The sequence below is a fragment of the Scylla paramamosain genome, unplaced genomic scaffold, assembly GCF_035594125.1.
Source record: "Scylla paramamosain isolate STU-SP2022 unplaced genomic scaffold, ASM3559412v1 Contig132, whole genome shotgun sequence".
Taxonomy (NCBI): Eukaryota; Metazoa; Arthropoda; class Malacostraca; order Decapoda; family Portunidae; genus Scylla; species Scylla paramamosain.
Genome location: NW_026973797.1, coordinates 10,213 through 27,500, shown reverse-complemented (window position 1 = coordinate 27,500; position 17,288 = coordinate 10,213). Strand labels below are relative to the sequence as shown.

Sequence of the window (17,288 nt, the reverse complement as noted above, 5' to 3'; positions counted from 1 at the left end):
GTGTGGCTGAGGTATTGTGGGGTGTGGTACGTCGTGGTGTGACAGGTTGTGTGGTGTGTGGTGTGGTGTGACTGTTGTGTGGTTCGTGGTGTGACAGGTGAATGCAGATGAACAGCACAGTGCATTGACACTCCCTGTAGTACATGAAATTTCACTAAACCTGTCATTATACTTCATGAGATTTATGAGTCCATCCTTTGAGTGCCATTGTGTCCACTTATGCACCATTGTATTGCATGGGTGGAGTTTGTTAGCCTGATTGATCACACAGCATGGGAGGACAGAGGTGGGAGGGTAAGGCAAGGGAGGGGAGCAGAAGGGACAAGAGGAAGCTAAGCTAGGATGTGATTAGGGCACCTTGTATATACTTATTTCCTTGGTCCTGCATCTCCTCTTATTTTTGGGGGGCTGTTACTGACAATAACTACATTATTCACTTAGGTGATGGCAGGAAAAATTTGTTGTGATGTGCATGAGAGGGTAGGTTTGATTTAAGTCAAATTATTTAAGTTTATTTAAATTATAGTAAAAAATAATTATTTAAATCAAAATTAAATATACTGTATTCAAAATTATTGAAATGTTACATTGGGTCAAATATCTAATGATATATATATATATATATATATATATATATATATATATATATATATATATATATATATATATATATATATATATATATATATATATATATATATATATATATATATATATATATATATATATTTTTTTTTTTTTTTTTTTTTTTTTTTTTTTTTTTTACTGTACTTTTATGTTTGATTGGAGTTCCACTTCTTTTTCTTTGTATTTATGTATAGTTACTTTAACCTAACAGATCTGATTAAGCTATGATTTTTATGTGAAAAACTCCTCTTGGGTAATGTATATTAAAGTACAGTTTCATTTAACATTGGCCAAGTTTGATACAAGAAAATGGCCTCATAAGACTGAAACAAATAGTTACTGGAACAACCCCTAAACCCCTAAAGGACAGGAACATTCCTCATGGACACCCCTCCAACCTGGGCTGGTTTTGACAATTCAGTGAAAATAGGTCATGTTCCATCAATTTCTCAACTCTGCTTTGACCAACTACTTAACATGTAATAGCATCACACTTATCAATTCTTCCTCTTCAATCTTCTGCCACCGTGAACTTTGGAAAATTTGAAATTAAGGCCACAAAATGCAGGTCAACTATAGAAGCCACCTGCCTCTACATTGCATCAACTATAGACACCATCCACCCTATAAGGGTTAAACCAGTAAAGTGCCTGGAAGGCGATTGACGAGCGAAGCTGTTAGTAATGAAACAGTGGAAGCACCCTGCAGATTGTGCACTTGACTAATATTCAGATCACTCTAGCAAAAAACATTGCAAGAGTCGAATGGTTGTGCTATTTACTGTTGGATAGGAAATTTCGTTTTGTGTTTATTGGTGTCCACTTTTGTTGAGACAAACAAAAGTTGATGAAAACCTGCAAAAAACTGAAGTTTGGTTTACAAAATCCCAATTTTTACACACTTCTACTTTTTACAAGTTACCCTTTGACTTCAGCCAATAGAAGAGATGAAAGCTATATTATATAAAATTGATAGAGTTGTGCTGTCATATGGTGCAAATTTTGTTACAATCGGCTATGTTGTTGAAGAGATATTAGTGTTTGAAGAGTGTTATAGTTGAGCTGGGCTGGATCAGGCAGCTCAAAATGAAACAACAATCTCCTTAGAAAACTTTGCTTTTGCCTGTAATAAAAGAATTGATTTATATAAAAAATCTGATGTAAATCAAATAAATAGATTTTTTATTTTATTCATTTTAAATCATGATTTTATTCAACTCTTGTACAAATATGTTTTGTTACTTTTGTTATGTTAGTTTTAATTGCAATGTTGCTTTCAAGGGACAAGAATGTACAGCAAGAACTTGCAGAACTCGGACAGAAGTGAATTACCGGATCTGAACACCTGAGTAGGTAAAGAAGCACAGCTGCACAAGCAAAGAAGGAACACTACTACCATGAATGCCCAAGACTTGTATGACAATGTGCTGCAGGGAAGAGAGCGTAAGTCATTTCAGTTCAGTGATGATAACTTCTCACCCAAGTCTAACCTGGATGTGTCCCCACACTACACCACCCTCTCTGGCACTCCATGCCGATGACTCACTCTCCTCCAGTACTTGTGACATGCCTCGGTCCAGCCTCTTTGACTCAACTAAATTTTCAATCAGCTTATCACCAGACAACCATGGTTCCAACTGTGGGCACATTTATCCCATAGAACGATCACATTCAGAAATGGGTGCCAGTACTGTGGAGACCAAACTCAGGAAACTGGATCCACTCAGGTCATCCTCTGACCCAGAGATGAATTGTTGCCACTCGGAAACTCATGTCTCTATAATGAAGGCTTTAAACAAAAGTTATAAATGTGAAGAGAATCTCACTGGTGACTTCTCCAAGGCTCTGTTGCTTCCTATCCTTGAGATTGGGAAACACCCAGACCTTCAGTCTATAAGTGTTCATACTCTAGCTGATGTTATTAAGGGCAAGTACAATGATAAACTTGCCTCCTGCAGAATTATTGACCGTAGGTACCCGTATGAATATGACGGAGGGCACATAAAGGGGGCAGAATTGTGGCACTTGCCAGAGTTAGTGACTCAGAACCCGAGAGCTAAGAAAGGTGTTTCACTTATGCCACTATAAGGCCTTCCTTGAGCTTATTTCATTATTTTCCCTATATCATTCTCTCCATCTTATGTTCTACAGTCCCTCCTTTCTAATGCATGAGACTTGCATTGCTCAAACTAAACTTTTTATTGGGCTTATTAGAAATTAGGTCATTTATTGTTTAATTGTGTTATTTTACTGAGGATGTTTAATATTTTCATGTCATTCATCCATTAACAAACCTTTTTATTGGCTTTATTAGAGATTAGGTAATTTATTTTATTTAATTGTGTTATTTGACTGAGGTTGTTTAATATTTTCATGTCCTTCATTCCTTCCTGTCAAATTCATTAACCTTGCAATGTTCAGACAACACTTGTATAGTGTGAATACTTTGGTATTTTTTGTTTTGTTTTACTGAGATTGTTTAATATTTTTATATCATCCACAAATTCACAAAACTTGCAATACTTAAACAAAACCTCTAATCTGTGGATTGGAGATCAGGCATTCTATTCTGTCTTACTGTGTTCTGTTTTACTTATATAATCTGTGGATTGGAGATCAGGCATTCTGTTCTGTCTTACTGTGTTCTGTTTTACTTATATAATCTGTGGATTGGAGATCAGGCATTCTGTTCTGTCTTACTGTGTTCTGTTTTACTTGTATAATCTGTGGATTGGAGATCAGGCATTCTGTTCTGTCTTACTGTGTTCTGTTTTACTTATATAATCTGTGGATTGGAGATCAGGCATTCTGTTCTGTCTTACTGTGTTGTTTTACTTATATAATCTGTGGATTGGAGATCAGGCATTCTGTTCTGTTTTACTGTGTTCTGTTTTACTTATTTAATCTGTGGATTGGAGATCAGGCATTCTTTTCTGTCTTACTGTGTTCTGTTTTACTTATTTAATCTGTGGATTGGAGATCAGGCATTCTGTTCTGTCTTACCGTGTTCTGTTTTACTTATTTTCATATGTCCTGTCAAATTTGTGAGACTCACAATACTCAAACAAAATTTGCAATGTATGGATTAGGTATTTTATTCTGTTTCATTGTGTTCTGTTTCACTAAGATTATTTAATATTTTCAGCCCAAGAGTGACACCACCATTGATGAGAAACCCGAGGACAACCTCTGGCTACAACTGGGCTTTACTGTGGACTCTGAGACAGGTAAGCTTTGGGGATCATTAGCTTTAGTCATCAATACTTAATTAGCATTGGTGAAAACTAGTGTGCATTCTTTCATTTATTTTTAAGAGGTGGCCATTTCTGTGATAGTGGTGCCTTAAGCTGACTAATGTTCTTTTATGTAGAGAGACAAGAATATGATGTACTATCTAACAATTTAATATTGTCTTAGCTAAGTAAATGCTCACAATTGGCCAGTTATAAAGACCTGGCCATTTCTGCAACAGTAGCATCTCATGTTGACTGAAGTTTTACCATCTTAGAGAGAGAAAAAAAAAGGATGCATTCATTGTGTAGCTATTCATATATTAGCTGACACTGTGCCTCCATGATAAAGTGGGTCGTGTACTTGACTACGAATCTGTGGGCCCTGATTTGAATCAGGGCTGGGGCAGTTGATGCATAGTTCACCCATTTGTCATCCTTTGGATTGGTTGGTAAAGACTACCTGGGGAAGCATGGGGAAGGTAAACTATGGAAATTTGAATATCCCTTACCTCTGTGTCCTTGGGTAAGGGATATAATCCATCTCAGTTTCAGTGGTGTACACAGAGATGAGGTCATGTGCAGCTATAACTTGTGCTCCCAATTTTACCTTGACCTCAAATGTATGCTCATGAATGCCTGTTTATGTCTGTGATGCACAGTTGCAGGGTCTTTTAATCAGAATGAGTATGATATGGTCTCGTGGAATGTCAGTTCACCTATTAATGCTTAGATTTCTTCATAAATACCTCTTCTAGTGTCTCAGGCACATTGACAATCTGCTGAAGATATTGGTAATGCTCTATACTCTTGGATATCTTGGTGTTGAAGGTTTGGATCAAGGCATAAGCTAGCTAACTCTCTCTCTCTCTCTCTCTCTCTCTCTCTCTCTCTCTCTCTCTCTCTCTCTCTCTCTCTCTCTCTCTCTCTCTCTCTCTCTCTCTCTCTCTCTCTCTCTCTCTCTCTCTCTCTCTCTCTCTCTCTCTCTTGCTTTCATTAATGATTCATGATTCAGAGTCCTGCAGAAAGAGTGAAGTCTGTGCTGCTTGGCAGATGCAGATGACAAGGTTGATCTTAACTTAGTATTTTGGAAAGGGAGGATTGGCTTGGTTTGATGCTGAAATTGGCTGCTCCTGGCTTGTTCCTTACTCCTGATAGAATGAGCCAATTTCAAGTCTGGTACTCCTTCCATCACTACATTAAAATCTACTTCCTCATTCTCTTCTTTGCTTTCTCATGGTGAACTGCTGGAGACATTTGATTCTCCTTTGTTGTAAGGAGAGCTGTAGCCTCTGTATGGGAGACATTAAAGAAAGTATCCACTTTCAGTGGCTTCATATCCATAGTCTGAGTGTAACATTCTGGAGTGGTATGTGGTGAAAAGATCCTTCTCTTGATCTGATCCTTAATGCAGCATCTCTGTTTGTGCATTCATGACAGTTCTCCATTCATCACTAATAAACATGACCTCTTCTTTGTTTCACAGATATCCCTCTTACATATGATGCTCTTCACACCATCTGTCCATTTCATTTCTGGTTCTCTTCTCAGCCTTACACCTCACACATCCTCACCACTTAGCCCTGTTCTTCCTCTCAGCATGCCCAAACCATTAGTGATAGGAGGTATAAAGCCCCTCAAATTGTTTGGGACTGGAATTGCTTATGGTCCTGATGTCCAAGGCACTGCACTTTATACCTCATGGTAGAAATATTTGTCCCACCTTCAGATATATTTTTCAAGTGTTTTTCTGATGCTCCAAAGGGAAGGCATGTTATTGTCATTACACTTTCTGCTCTACTCAGTCAGCCTATTCTCTTTCCACACCAGTTATCCTTCACACTTCATTGTTCACAACTGACTCATTATTCAATCCTTATGTGTTACTCCAGACATACTCTTCAGATATCTCATCTCAATGACATTCATTTTCCCTCTCTCCTTGGTTTCCGAGTCTCATGTTTCAGTTTCATTAAATATAGTCACCACTAATACCCCATCCTAAAAGTTTTCTTTGCATCTATTGGAGGTAAAATACATCCATATATATACAGTTTTCAGTCTTCCCCACACCTTTCTTGCATCATTCATTCTAATTTTCATTCATGCACATATTCTTCCATCCACAGCAACTTACAAACCTAAGCTGCTTAAAACAGGCTACTTCATATGGTCTTAATCACCTATATCTTCCCACCTGGTTGGCATCCTCCTTGAAGATGGTAGCCAGGTCAAGACACATACAGGATGCCTTGTCTTATTGTAGAAACAAAAATACTGAAGAGAAATTCCCTCTCCTTTCACTGCCCCCCTCTCAGTTACCTTTTCTAAAAGAAGCAGTATTTTTTTCAAGGTAGCTGTTAAGTGTACAGTGAGGCTGTATCTTCCTGCCACAGAAGGGAATCTTGACTATAACCAACAGAAATGAGCAGATAACATGATCGGGTTTTGCACAACAATGCACAATGAGGTTGCTGCTTTATGTGTCTTCCTACCACAGAAGGGAATCTTGACTATAACTAATGGAAATGAGCAGATGAAATGATTGGGTTTAGCACAGCAGTGCACAATGAGGTTGCTGCTTCATTATGATGGCACACTTTGCCTTATGATTACTAGTTATCTCCATATATATTATATGAATGTGAAATAGCCAGAACTTCAGCCAGCTTGAAGTACAGTTCCCTCTACTTCCATGTTCATCACTTAGCATTGCCAGTGTGTGAATTGTCTGCTGTGAACCACTGCACCTGATTCGACTTACATCCAAGACACGTTCCACTCGTTATGAGTAAGAGGGAGGGTGATGGAGGGATTGATGAGATTTGTCTGAGGTATGAGTGAAAGCAGGTGGTTCACAACATTGGCAGTGCTAAGTGATGAACATGGAAGTGGAGGGGACTGTACTGATTTGAAAATTATATGAAATTTCATGCACAGTGTTATCTCATAAGGAAACAGTATTGTACTTCACTCTAGCAGCATTGCATTTGCCTCATATGCCCCACCACTAAGTCATCCTTGGTAACCTGCCAGGAGGAGGAAGTAGACACCTGCCGAAACGATAATTACTCCCAGTGAGGTCTAAAGCACTGTTCAGGGGGTGCTGTGAACTTATCATTAAACCCAGCTGTGACCTCACTGAATGTTTCCCTTTGTGTCTCACAACACAAGGGGGCAGTCACAGCCTGCCCTCTAAAGACAACTCTCTTCCTCCACACAAAACTACAAGCACCTAATAACACACACACCCTTCACTCAAAAATTTTAAAATCATGGCGACTCCTACACCAGCCTTGGAGTCCCCATCTGGGGAGGAGACCATAAATGTCCCCAGGTCGGACTGCCTTTCTGTCGACGACCCTAAGTGTCTTGACACCCCCCTCAACTTTTTCTTCATTAACTTCTGCAACATTCGCAGTCTAAGATCTAATTTTCAATCTGTAGAACACCACCTCTCCTCTTCTAAACCTCATCTTCTTTTCCTCACTGAAACTCAGGTGTCTGAGGCAACTGACAGTAGCCCCTTTTCTGTTCCCTCCTACTTTCTCTATCCTCATTTTCGATCCAAAGCTGGATGCTGCATTTATGTGCGCAATGACTTAACCTGCTCTCGTGCCCACGCTCTTGAATCTTCCGAGTTTTCCACCATCTGGCTACGACTACAGAGTCATTCTCATACTAAATTTATCTGTGCTGTATACCTCTCTCCTAACTCCTCTGATTATAAGAAATTCTTTGACTACTTAACTTCCAAAGTGGAGCACATTCTGACCCTCTTCCCTTTTGCAGAGATCTCCATTCTTGGAGACTTCAATGTTCACCACCAGCTTTGGCTTTCCTCTCCCTTCACTGACCATCCTGGTGAACTAGCCTACAACTTTGCTATCCTCCATGACCTAGAGCAATTGGTGCGACAACCTACTCGTATTCCTGACCGTCTTGGAGATACGTCCAACATTCTTGACCTTTTCCTGACCTCTAATCCTTCTGCTTATGCTGTCACCCTTTCTTCTCCGTTGGGCTCCTCCGATCACAATCTCATATCTTTATCTTGTCCTATCACTCCAATCCCTCCTCAGGATCCCCCTAAGCGAAGGTGCCTCTGGCGTTTTGCCTCTGCTAGTTGGGGGGACCTGAGGAGGTATTTTGCTGATTTTCCTTGGAATGACTACTGCTTCCGTGTCAGAGACCCGTCTTTGTGTGCTGAGCTCATAACAGAGGTGATAGTGTCTGGCATGGAGGCGTACATTCCTCACTCTTTTTCTCGTCCTAAACCTTCTAAACCTTGGTTTAACACAGCTTGTTCTCGTGCTATACATGATAGAGAGGTGGCCTACAAAAGGTACTTAAGCCTTCCATCACCAGAATCTCATGCACTTTATATTTCTGCCCGGAACCATGCCAAGTCTGTTCTCCAACTAGCCAAAAACTCCTTCATTAACAGAAAATGTCAAAACCTTTCAAGATCTAACTCCCCTCGTGATTTCTGGCATCTAGCCAAAAATATCTCCAATAACTTTGCTTCTTCTTCTTTCCCTCCTCTACTTCAGCCAGATGGCACCACTGCTATCACATCTATTTCTAAAGCTGAACTCTTTGCTCAAACCTTTGCTCAAAACTCTACCTTGGACGATTCTGGGCTTGTTCCTCCCTCTCCTCCACCCTCTGACTACTTCATGCTACCTATTAAAATTCTTCGCAATGATGTTTTCCATGCCCTTGCTGGTCTAAACCCTCGGAAAGCTTATGGACCTGATGGGGTCCCTCCTATTGTTCTCCGAAACTGTGCCTCCGTGCTTGCACCTTGCCTAGTCAAACTCTTTCAGCTCTGTCTGTCAACATCTACCTTTCCTTCTTGCTGGAAGTTTGCCTACATTCAACCTGTTCCTAAAAAGGGTGACTGCTCTAATCCCTCAAACTACCGTCCTATTGCTTTAATTTCCTGCTTATCTAAAGTTTTTGAATCTATCCTCAACAGGAAGATTCTTAAACATCTATCACTTCACAACCTTCTATCTGATCGCCAGTATGGGTTCCGTCAAGGCCGCTCTACTGGTGATCTTCTGGCTTTCCTTACTGAGTCTTGGTCATCCTCTTTTAGAGATTTTGGTGAAACTTTTGCTGTTGCCTTGGACATATCAAAAGCCTTTGATAGAGTCTGGCACAAAGCTTTGATTTCCAAACTACCCTCTTACAGTTTCTATCCTTCTCTCTGTAATTTCATCTCAAGTTTCCTTTCTGACCGTTCTATTGCTGCTGTGGTAGACGGTTACTGTTCTTCTCCTAAATCTATTAACAGTGGTGTTCCTCAGGGTTCTGTCCTGTCACCCACTCTCTTCTTATTATTCATTAATGATCTTCTAAACCAAACTTCTTGTCCTATCCACTCCTACGCTGATGATACCACCCTGCACTTTTCCACGTCTTTTCATAGACATCCAACCCTTCAGGAGGTAAACATATCACGCAGGGAAGCCACAGAACGCCTGACTTCTGATCTTTCTAAAATTTCTGATTGGGGCAGAGCAAACTTGGTATTATTCAATGCCTCAAAAACTCAATTCCTCCATCTATCAACTCGACACAACCTTCCAGACAACTATCCCCTCTTCTTCAATGACACTCAACTGTCCCCCTCTTCTACACTGAACATCCTCGGTCTGTCTTTTACTTATAATCTGAACTGGAAACTTCACATCTCATCTCTAGCTAAAACAGCTTCTATGAAGTTAGGTGTTCTGAGACGTCTCCGCCAGTTTTTCTCACCCCCTCAGCTGCTAACTCTGTACAAGGGCCTTATCCGTCCATGTATGGAGTATGCTTCACATGTCTGGGGGGGTTCCACTCATACTCGTACTGCTGTTCTAGACAGGGTGGAATCAAAAGCTTTTCGTCTCATCAACTCCTCTCCTCTAACTGACTGTCTTCAGCCTCTCTCTCACCGCCGCAATGTTGCATCTCTAGCTGTCTTCTACCGCTATTTTCATGCTCACTGCTCTTTTGATCTTGCTAACTGCATGCCTCCCCTCCTTCCACGGCCTCGCTGCACAAGACTTTCTTCTTTTTCTCACCCCTATTCTGTCCACCTCTCTAACGCAAGAGTTAACCAGTATTCTCAATCATTCATCCCTTTCTCTGGTAAACTCTGGAACTCCCTGCCTGCTTCTGTATTTCCACCTTCCTATGTCTTGAATTCCTTCAAGAGGGAGGTTTCAAGACACTTATCCACCAATTTTTGACCACTGCTTTGACCCTTTTATGGGACTGGCATTTTAGTGGGCATTTTTTTTTATTAGATTTTTGTTGCCCTTGGCCAGTATCCTTCCTACATAAAAAAAAAAAAAAACCCTTGGTAACCTGTAAGATATTAACCACCCATCACTGTGGATTAGCCAGCACGTCTTGCTGGTAGAGAATGCGTAAACTGATCAGTGAGTGGAAGCATCAGTCAGTGGCAGTGTTACCATGTTCAATTACCTGCTCTTGGCAGAATCACTGTGACAGCATTGGTGAAACAGAGCATAATAAGGTTAGGAAAGTAGGTTAGGAAAGACTAAGATTTACAGGCTAAAACATGAGGAAATTACTGCTTGTGGATGTAAAAATAAGTATGTTTGGAGGTGCTCAGTCTTGGCTACCTTAAGGGAGACATCAGCCTGATATAGAGATAGATAGGAAGGAAAATATATTTGTTATCTAAGACTAAGATGCAGAATAAGATATGGGAGAATGCTTGTGTGTGCAATTGTAAATATGTTTATAAACATGGTGTTGCTTTTTCTTCTTTTTTTTTCTTTTTTTTTTTTTAAGGAGGATCTAAACTTGATATATAGGTAGATAGAAAGGACAAAGCCAATTTTGATTTTTCATTTCAGTATGTTCATGAGTGCAGTTTATTTAATAAAAAGGAGATTCTTATCTGCCTTATCTCAGGGTGATAGAAATGACAGAGCCATTCTGACTTGTCTGCATAGTACATACATAAGTACATATGATCAAATAGAATATGATTTATCTCCTTATTGCAGGAGTCTTTGTTAACTCATATACAGAACGGTTCATATGTTTTGTCCTTTCCTCCTCGTTAATCTCAGCTTTATTTCTCACCACCTCTCAGTCCCTGGCTTCACTCTGCTACCTGTCCCTCACTGTGCTATGTCCAGGTGGTGTGGGATAAGCAGTTTCATTATACAATGACTCATTACTGTCTTGTCACTGGCTGGTATAAGGAAGGAAATGCACATAAAAATTTTGAATATGGAAAGAAAGGAAGAAAAAAAACTATGGCCATATAATAAGTACTCTACCAGTAAATGATAATGTAGCTGGAATAGGTTATTAAGGTGGAGATTATTTGAACCTTGGATCATCTATCATTATTTCATGAGCTTGAGGACAAAGGTGAGACTATCACCTTTGTGCAGCTGACCACGATTATTAGTGTACACTGAAGTCTTGTATCACCTGTTGTGGTAACTGAGAGAGAGAGAGAGAGAGAGAGAGAGAGAGAGAGAGAGAGAGAGAGAGAGAGAGAGAGAGAGAGAGAGAGAGAGAGAGATTACAATCACAGAAAATACTTCAGTGTATCAGGAAAGATTTCAGTGTTCAAAAACACAGCACTAGCATATGATATATAATGCCACATACATAAAATACAAAAATATATAGTACTATATATTAAAGGTGCAGGGCTGTGAATCCTGAGGGGTGGAGAGGGTGTGGTGTGTTGTAGTGTTAATAAACAGGCATTGTGGAGGGTGCTGTGGGTGACAATAGGAGCTGCCACTCCTCAGGTGGAGACAGCAGCAGCAGCTGCCTAGCCCATCCAGGGATTGGCCCTTTGTGTTACCTTTGTCCACCACCACCACACCACAAATTCCATAGCAAGTTTTTAAAATGTTCATGTTTTTTATAATAAGTTCACAGATGCCATGCATTGTTAAAACAGAATAATGGTGATGCTATTTAACAAAAACTAGTACATCTAAATATTTTAATAATGCAGACTCAGTATAGCAGGGGTCGGCAACCTTTTGAACATAGTGTGCCAGTTTATAATTCATGCCACTTTTTTACTACCTTGCGTGCCAAATGTTATTTTTTCAGCCCTATATGTAGCCTACGAAAATGAAAATCATAATTATACACTATGACTGAGTATGTAGTGACCATTGTAATTAAAGTAAAATGTATTTTTCTCCATATACATAACATAAATGTGACATTTTTTGTAGCATTTATTATTCTTAGTAACTAAAAATATACTTCTTTATTTTAAAATTGTACTCACATTATTAATGCGATCCTTGCCCTTGCTTCCCTTTGGCCAAAGTTGAAATTTCAGGTGAATATCTGGACACCTTGAGCTTTACACAACCCTCAGAATGATCCGTTGTAAGGTTGCTGCGATGGGGATTGAGGATGTGCTTCATGTGTGAAAATATCTGCTCGCACTGATATGTAGATCCAAATGCTGATAGCAATGCAAAAGCTACTTTCTTCATGCAACTGAATTTATCAGGCAGTGATGTCCAGGAACTTAATATGGAGGCTGCATGATCAGTCGTACTAGTTTCCAATATTTCTCGAAGATCCTTAAATTTAGCTGACCACAATGATGATGCCTGAAAGTCAATTAACTGCATTTGCAACTCCTCAGTTTCCATCCACTCAAAAAGAGATGCGTCCAACTCACTGTATCTAAACGTGTCTGGTCTGATTAAAAAGGAAAACACTGGGCCGATGTTTTGGAAATCTTTAAATCTGATTGAGAACTCAGATTTCAATTCTTGCATGTACACCTGAAGATCAGTAGTGTTGATAGGATGAGTTGCAGATAAGTTTTTCAAGTTTTTGAAGTAACGGAAAGAACCATTTTTAATATCTGATGAGTAAACTGCAAGCTTTGCAACAAATGCCTTCCAAGTATCATACAAGTCCATCACTGTTTTTCCTGCACCTTGCAAGAGAAGACTGAGGTCATTTAGATGTTTGGTGATGTCTGAGAGAAACATAAGTTTCACAATCCAGTCTCTGTCCTCCAGCTCAGGGTAGCCTTGGCCTTTTTCTGTTAAGAAAAGCTTGACTTCATCAAAGCATTCCACAAATCTCTCCAATACCTTCCCACAGCTTAGCCACCTAACACTGCTGTGCAAGGGTATATCTTTGTAAGCACTGTCCACCTCTTCAAGGAAAGCTTGAAACTGCCTGTGCGTAAGAGAAGAGTGTGCAACAACAAAATTCACTACTTTTGTTACAGTAGCCATCACCTTGTTGAGATCAGAGTTCGAGATTTTGGCACATAAATTTTCTTGATGAATTATGCAGTGCAATTTCAAAATGGGGTGTCCAATTTTATCCTCAACAAGCTTGGTAAAACCCTTGTTTTTTCCTACCATAGCAGGGGCACCATCTGTTGTAACTGCAAAAATCTTTCTTATGTCAACCCCTCTCTCCTCAAAATGGTCAGTGAATGTCTTCAGTATGTCCTCCCCCTTGGTAGTGCCATACATAGGTTGAAGACAGCACAGCTCCTCGTGTATCTCTGTGTCACTGTACCTGGCAAAAACAGCCAGGCGGGGAATGTCATTTATATCCACGCTTTCATCCAGGGCCACACTGAACACAGGTGTAGTTGTTAAAGCAACAGTTTGTTGCTCACCTACATTAGCAGCCATTTCAGAAATACGTCTCTCCACGGTCCTAGCTGAGGCAGGAATATCTTTTATCCTTGAGATGATCATGTGTTTGTTTGATATGCCATCAAAAAGCACCTCAGAGCACTCTAGGAAAGCTGCTTTTATGAAATCTCCATCAGTAAAAGGCTTTCCATGCTTGGCAATACACAGAGCTAGTTTGTAACTGGCCTCAGTTGCATTGATTTTGCTAGCACTCAGATTCTTAAACACATTACTTTGTTTCTCATAGCGGGATACTGCTTTCTTAATCGCTTCAGTCTTGTCTGCACTGTCCTTGAAAGTCTTCTCGTGTTTTGTTTCAAAGTGTCTTTTAACACTAGATGTGCGGCACACGACATTTTCGCAGCAGAGAGCACACACAGCACGATCATTCTGTTGAATAAATCCAAAGTCATTTGTCCATGATGACTGAAATGATCGGACATCAAGTTTGACTTTTTTCGCAGTAGCCATGGTGAGAGTAACTAGCAAGAGCGTCACTCAGGGCAGCTAAATAGTCACTGAAATAGCAGCGCTGCTTGACTGATGCGTCACCAGCGGCGGGGGCCAACGTGTCTCATACTCGTCTACATCTCGCTGTGCTCACGTACACCTCATCGCGGGTACAAAACATTTTCGTTTAATTTAATCATTTAATATATCAAAAGAAAGAATTATTTAGAATCATACGAAAATTTAAATCATAATTTTAAGGATGTACAATACATTCTCTCTCTCTCTCTCTCTCTCTCTCTCTCTCTCTCTCTCTCTCTCTCTCTCTCTCTCTCTCTCTCTCTCTCTCTCTCTCTCTCTCTCTCTCTCTCTCATTATTTCGTTGCTTTACTTTTTTTTTTTTGCTCCATATCACGTGGCGTGCCATAGGCAAGCACTCTGCGTGCCAAGTCTGGCACGCGTGCCATAGGTTGCCGACCCCTGCAGTATAGCATGGATAGATGGACAAAATGGGTCTTGGGATAGTTATATGTAAGGTTCATAACTGTATGGATATATAAATTCATTTTCTTTTTAATTGTTCTTTAATATTAAATGAAAATAATAAATACAGAGTAGTTATAGTTTGTCAAGAAATTGATAAGGCAGGTATGTTGCTAAGGAATTAGAGTTAGCAAACGTATGCAACATTAAGTGTAGCATAAGTGGTTTTCTGGAGGGAGTGACAGGTGATAAATGAAGGACTCTTAGATAATGAATTTCAATAAGGACTTCCATTTGGCCGCTGTAAAAGGGGTCACAGAAAAAAAATCCAGGAGGTTCAATACTTGATTAAAGTGAGTTTGATAACCTGACTTCACTGAGATTAATGGTTAGCAGGTTATTAACTTGTAGCCAGGATGGACTCTTGGACTCCCCCCCCATCACAGCAGGTCTCCAGGGCTATTTTATCTCACTTGGCTTGACCTTCAGCATTTCACCATGTGCAGTATTACAGTACATTGATGAAATACTCAGAATGGGAGAGGAGTCCTTTTCTTGTACAGTGAAGCTAAATATTGCATTGCATTTACACACAGCTAGATGAAGGGAGGACAGCAACAGCATATCTATTGGCCCTTATCAGGCTGTTTGTGATAAGCTACAGATGTTATCTAATAAAAATGAGAGACATTTAATAGTAAAAACTTCATACTATATCAAGTTCTTTCTTATATATTCTTTTTAACATTTTTTATTGCTATCACAAGTAATATTGCTTTAGCTGTACATGGAGTCATTAGTAAAGAGATGCTTAACCATTGTACCTCCAGTAGAGATATACAAGATTGTTGTTAAGTTGTAGTTACCAATTAAGGTGCTTGAGTGTGAGGGAAAGGGATAAAGGGGATATGGCCATGAAAGGAAGGAATGCAGGGATGAGAATACATTAAGGCTCTTCTCCCATTGCTATTTCCAGAGGATGTTTCTAAGGAATAGGCGTCAGGTCTGGACAGATAGATAGATAGATAGATAGATATTTAAATAGATGTAGCTGTAAACCTAAGTTACAGATTTAATCCAGCTAAGAATATGAGGATTATTAAAAGGATGCCATTTATTGAAACATATTTCCATTATCAACATCTTTTCTCTACTATAATGGGAATGCACCATTGTTTCAAGTGTGGCTGGATTACCATGTACCTCTTTCAATACATTACCCATATTGAGGCAGCTGCTGTCCTGAGAGAGAGAGAGAGAGAGAGAGAGAGAGAGAGAGAGAGAGAGAGAGAGAGAGAGTCTGGCAAAGGGAGAGGGAGGGGGAGAGTGGCAGGTTGGGGTTAGGGCATTTGGTAAGCGATGGGCAGGCACCATTAATCATGAGAGTGTTCATGGACAGACGCTGGAGGGAGTCGCTGCTTATTTTTTCTGGCCACTTTGGGCTGTTTGGTGAAAATTTTAGTTCCATTTCAATTCTGTTTAATTCTATATTGGAAATGCAGTATTGAGGCTCAGATTGTGGTTCTTTTATTGTGCTTTGGTCTTATGGTTGCTTATGAAGAGTAGACTTGTTTTTATTAATAATATTAAATATTTTAGTGGAAGTACTTGGCTTCTATATTAATTTTTATATGTAGTTACTATGCTTTTTGAATTATGCAATATGAGATTACTTATGAAAATATCAAGATAATAATTTTTTTATATGTCTTGAATTTTTATGCATCAAAGATAAAAGGCAAAAAGCAAAAATTAAAAGAAAAAAATTATTATTAAAATATTTTTTGTTGGATTTTCCAAGGAAGAGATTTGTTTGCCTCTTTCCTATAAAGTTACCATTGATATCATACAGTTAATGCTATTTATATGGCATCAAGATATCTCTTGTGCAGACCATCCTCTTAGCAGGGATGTGCAAGGAGAATATGACTTAGTATTATAATGATTCCTATTTCTGACAGATGCAGGGTACATTGGTTAAGTTGTCAGTGCAGTTTGAATGGGGAAGGGAAAGATAACGGATGGTTGAGGAAAGGATGGTGGTAAGACTGTGGAAGAGAGTGTGTCTGGCCACTATTATCTTTCCATTTCTGACAGACACAGGGTACATTGGTTAAGCTCTCAGTGTAGCTTACTCTGGGATGCGAAAGACAATGGATGTGTTGAGGAAAGGATGATGATAAGGCTGTGTGTGGAAGGTTGGGCTGAGGGGGCAATGTGGGTGTGTGGCAGCGCGTCATTAGGACCCTGCCTTGCTCCTCACACCTGTCACTTTGTCACTTACATCAGCCATTATCAGCTTGGAGCCATTTCAGTCATGGTTGGGAAGAGGTGGGACAATGTCAGAAGCAAAAAGGTGGGTGGTAATATTTTTCTCTACTATTTGCTCTGTCTTCACTTGGGGCTTGAAAAGGAAAGGAATTTCTTCTTAAAGTTTTCAATTATGTGCATTTCCTATGCATTCTTGTCTTGCATTCTTAAGATTTATGCCTTGTATTTCTGTACTTTATTTGTATTTTTCATCATGGCCTTTAACTTGTGTGTAATGAATAAGTAAAATCTTTCACTAAAAAGGCTGAAGGACAGAGAGCTTCATCATAGATTATAAAAATGTTGTGCACATGAATTATTAGTTTTCCCCCAAAAGGTAGCATGCTGAAGGATAGAAAGCTTTCATCATATATTATAAGAATGTTGTGCACAGTATTTGATCATGAGAGAAGGTTGTAGGGGAAGGAAGGTAGTCACCAGGGAGACAAAGACTGTGGTTGTAGTAGGTGGTCAGAATTTTGTGGCTTATGATTAATGGATTTTGG

General features: G+C 39.5%; 1 protein-coding gene across 1 annotated transcript; it reads right to left on the bottom strand.

Moving 5' to 3' along the window:
* Positions 1-12,153: 12,153 nt before the first annotated feature.
* LOC135099485 (general transcription factor II-I repeat domain-containing protein 2-like) lies at positions 12,154-14,010 on the bottom strand. The gene has a single exon (XM_064001837.1). The coding sequence runs from the start codon at positions 14,008-14,010 to the stop codon at positions 12,154-12,156; it is 1,857 nt and encodes a 618-aa protein (XP_063857907.1).
* Between the last annotated feature and the right edge of the window lie 3,278 nt (positions 14,011-17,288).